The 4,539-nt window shown below is 37.2% G+C and overlaps 1 protein-coding gene across 1 annotated transcript; it reads right to left on the bottom strand.

Annotated features, from left to right (window-relative positions):
- Nucleotides 1-2,258: 2,258 nt before the first annotated feature.
- On the bottom strand, nucleotides 2,259-3,734 carry LOC122430032 (dnaJ homolog subfamily A member 1-like). The gene has a single exon (XM_043450788.1). It carries the CDS (start codon nucleotides 3,146-3,148, stop codon nucleotides 2,426-2,428), a length of 723 nt encoding a protein of 240 aa, XP_043306723.1. The 5' UTR covers nucleotides 3,149-3,734; the 3' UTR covers nucleotides 2,259-2,425.
- Between the last annotated feature and the right edge of the window lie 805 nt (nucleotides 3,735-4,539).

The following is a 4,539-nucleotide window of genomic DNA, read 5'->3' as shown; positions in this document are numbered from 1 at the left end:
CTAAATTTTTTCTACTTAAAATGCAATTCTTTTCTAGTTTTATGCATTCTTTTCCCCTTTTCATTAATTATTTAACACATTTAATGATCCATGGGGGTAACTGGCCTGAATGACTATTGACTATTTTTTTCCCTAAAAATTGTTTTGAGAAATAATGGAGTGAATTTAAAAGGGCATGAACTTTACAATCATTCCCACCTGGGTGTTAACTGGGGTTCCCCAATTAGCTATAAATTAATTACCCTGTTGCTGTTTCCGTTCCATAAAACGGAATATCACCATCCTTGCAGTTGTTATAAAGAGTAAAGCTAATGTGAGTAAAGCGCTTGGTGTCTGAGAGAGAGTTTTTGATATTATTCCCTTGTGTGATTCTTGCCAGGGTTTGATGGCTTAAGCATGTCACTCTAGTGGGTTTTTTGTTTGTTTATTTTACACAGCATGACATGGTGGATCATTCTGGCCCTTCAATCTATTCTTTTCAACATGATTTCATTTTCACCTGCACTTGAGACATACCATCATATGAGTTAATTTATCCAATCTTCACAATAGCCCATGAAGGTCTGTCTCAAGGTCATCAACATAAGCTCACAATCCAAAATTAGAAAACCCACAAGGAAACAATCCACAGTGAATAAGAGTTTGCCTACACAACAGCAGGATTAGATTCTCAAAGCACAGACAATAGAGTTACAAGATTCAAGCTGTAAGTATGATAAAAACGATTAGTCATAAAACAGAGAAATCAAACGCATGAAATAAACAGAATGTTATAAAAAGATTAACTAGGTATCAATGATTACAAATAACTAATATAATTCAATATATAAATATAAACTCAATGGATGGGTTAAACAGGTTAGAAGTAGCTGAGGTTAGAATTGGGTACTAGAAGATAAATCTGACAAAAGTGTCTAAAATGTAGACAAGAAAGATAAAGAGATGAAAAATGAGTAAAGGAGAGGAAGAGGCATGGTGGATAGAATGAAATGTTCTAACAAATACTGAAAAAATTTTGAGCAGGAGAGAATAGAGAGAATGAGGGGAAGTGGAGAAAAATGCTCATTTATTTACAAATGCATTCAATAACTATTTATAAGCACCTAATACGTGCCAGCACTATTTTAGGCTCTTAAAACAGATAATGAGATGAGAACAGATCATGATTGATCATCATCCAGAACTGATTTTGGACAAGAATTCTCTCTCAGTCTCAGGAAATAAGTCTCAAGATATACTAAATCCTCACCCAGATACATTAGAAAGAAACTAAAGAACTCAAAGACGGGGGGGATGGGGGGATATTTTAAAAGAAACAAGAAAGAAAACGTGTGTTCCACAAGCAATGAATCCAGGACAAATAGCAAATTTCTCAACAGCAACTATAGAAACAAGAAGACAGGGCACTACTATCTTCCTAGGTCTTGGAGGAAATATCTGGCAACTTATACCATTACACCCAGGTAACCTACCATCCGAGAATAAAGGAGACTTGAACAAACCCCCAGTATACAGTCGACTCCTGTTCAGGTTTACCTAAATCCTTACTGATCTTTTTAGACAGCTGGAGAAAGATGAGTATAGATTTAGTATTAGATGGTGTAAAGAATTATTATTTAATTAGTGATAAGGAAGTTGTGGTTAAGTAGGAAATGTCTATTTTTATAAGATAAATACTCAAGAATTTAGGGGCAAAATGCCATGATATGTGTAACAACTTTAAAAAAATCACAATGAGATGTTATTTTACATAATGATATTGGCAAAATTTTAAAAAATCTGCACATACCAAGCACTGAGGAAAACAAGTGTCTAGATGCTGGTGGTAGAGGAGTAAATGGGCTGGTGGAGAGTGACTTGGTATCAGAGTAATTTGATGAAGCTGAAGATGCAGTTTCCTCCTACCCAGTCAGATGTGTATCACAGAAAATTCCTCCTACCTGTGCAGAAGCCTGTTCCAAGTGGTCCCAACTGATGCTAGTTAGAAGTTAAATGTATACGCCCGCCATCTTTAGGATATATTTTTCCAACCCTCTTCCCAGTCTCTTGTTTATTGTAATGTATCCTGACTGAAATCTATCACACAGATCTGTCTAGAAAAAGCCTAAAGCAAATTATTAACAAAGAACACAATCTTAGTATATAACTATATACAGGAATACTTATATAACAGATGGAAAAGTAAGATATTATTGTCTTCTGATAGGAATATTGCATCACCTGTAATGTGATCTAGTCAATTCAGTTTGAGTTAAATCTTTTTTTTTTTTTTTTTTATATTCGAGTTTATTCTTCATTTAACTTTTAAACACTACTATAGTTGAATATTAAAACAAAAGCAAGTAGTGAGCATATTATGATTATAGTCCTTCACTCAATCACTACTGCAATAAAACCCCAGCAGTGAGTGTTATTCATGGGCCTACTAAGAGGTCTGACACTGAACACCACCCCGGGGATGATGTTCATCATCCTCATATGCTTCTCCATTGTAATGGCGCCGTCTTTCCTGATTTGGATCAAAGTCCACTAATTCTACCTGGTCCATTTCATCAGTCTCTTCTACTTCCTTCCTCTCAGGCAGAAGTTTTTCCAGCAAAGAGAGTTTATCAGGAGAGAGAAAGCCATTCTCAGGAAAGTTTACCTTAAATTCAATGATTAGGCGACCCTTTTCATATGGCCTACGATAAATTGGCATGCCTTCATTTAGCACACACTTGATATCTCCATGCTTGACGATCTGACCTGGATGAGAAGTGATGACTATGGTTCGGTTGTCAAGAGTAGATATTGGCTTCTGGAAGCCACACAACGCCTCAACCAGCTGTATGTCCATACACATGAAAAGATCTTCTCCTCGTCGAGTAAAAACAGCATGGTCCTTCTGATCTAAAACAATGATAATATCTCCTGGCTCCAGTCCTGGTTCTTGGTCTCCTTCACCATGGAATGTTATCTTCTGGCCATCTTTCATGCCTTTGTCAATACGAACTTCTAGAATTTTCTTTTCTCGAACTATCTTCCTTCCGTTGCAGCTTTTACATCTATCTTTAGGGCTGATCCGCTCCCCATGGCCCTGGCACTCCATGCAGACAGACTGAATTTGCTGAACCATTCCAGGTCCTATCTGATGAATTCTCATTTGCATCCCAGTACCTCAGCAATTGGGACAGCATTCTACCGCTCCTTTCTTACCACCTCGGCCTTCACATTTGTCACAAATCACATTCTTTTGCAGAGCTAGTTTTCTTGTTGCACCATTATATAAATCTTCTAAAGTTACTCTAAGTTGATGCACAACGTTTTTACCTCTCCTCTCTCTCTGCATCCTGCCTCCTCCTCCGAAAAACATATCAAAGATGTCCATGGGGGAGCCAAAACCACCACCTGCTCCACCTTCTTTAATTGCCTGTTCTCCTCCTTTGTCATATAATTCCCTTTTCTTTGCATCAGAAAGCACTTCGTAAGCTTGAGAAATCTGTTTAAACTTCTCGCCTTCGTTTGGGTTCTTATCAGGGTGGTACTTCAAGGCCAGTTTCCTGTAAGCCTTTTTCAATTCTTCTTGGGTGGCATTGGGTTTGACCCCCAAAACATCATAGTAAGTGGTTTCTTTCACCATTTTCTACAGCCGGTGAGCGGGCCGATGCCGGTGTGGGGGAGCGGGAAGGAGCGCGTTGCTGTGCGCAGCTCGGGAAGCCGCCGCTCCTCCGCCTTTCACCGAGCGTTCTGGAAAGTTCCCTTGAGTTAAATCTAAACAAGCCCTTGGATCTAACTTGCAGTTTAAAGGAAGTCTAGAGGAAAGAGAAACATGCTAAAGAACACTTTATGGAAGCAATCAGACCCAGAAAGCGGGCTATTTCATAGGAAAACCAGCCTTGTCAATTCAGTTAATCAGTGTCATGAAAAAAGGGACAGTTCAAAATTAAAAGGGGCTTAAGAGATACAATAAAGAAACCAATGCACTATGTGGCTCTCAATTGGATCTGATTGGAAAACCAGATATTATTGGGATAATTGAGAAAATCAGACTATGGAATGGATATTAGGTGATACTAAGAAATCACTGTTTATTTTGTTAGACATGTTAACATTAATTTGGCTACATAAGCAAAAGTTGTTTTTAAAATGTAGATACAAACATTTAGAATTAGAAATATCAAGACATCTAAATTACAGATTTTTAAAATATAAAGTAAGTTAATTTTTTATTGAAGTATAGTTGATTTATAATATTTCAGGTGAACAGCAAAGTGATTCAGTTATACATATATGTTTTTTAGTATTTTTCTCCATTATAGATTATTATAAGGTTGAATATCATTTCCTGTGCTGTGCAGTGGGACCTTGTTGCTTATGTTACATGACTGTGTGTGTCTGTCAATCCCAAACTCCTTTCATCCTTCCCCTTGCTCTTTGCCTCTGGTAACCATAAGCTTGTTTTCTATATTGGTGATTCTGTTTTGTAAATAAGTTCATTTGTATCTTAGATTTCATGGTAAATTAATTTTTTAAGGGAGGGTGAAATAAAGTCACTCTGAG

Source organism: Cervus canadensis, chromosome 28 (assembly GCF_019320065.1).
Source record: "Cervus canadensis isolate Bull #8, Minnesota chromosome 28, ASM1932006v1, whole genome shotgun sequence".
NCBI lineage: Eukaryota > Metazoa > Chordata > Mammalia > Artiodactyla > Cervidae > Cervus > Cervus canadensis.
Note: the sequence above shows the minus strand (reverse complement) of the source record. Positions and strands in the feature narration are given on the sequence as shown.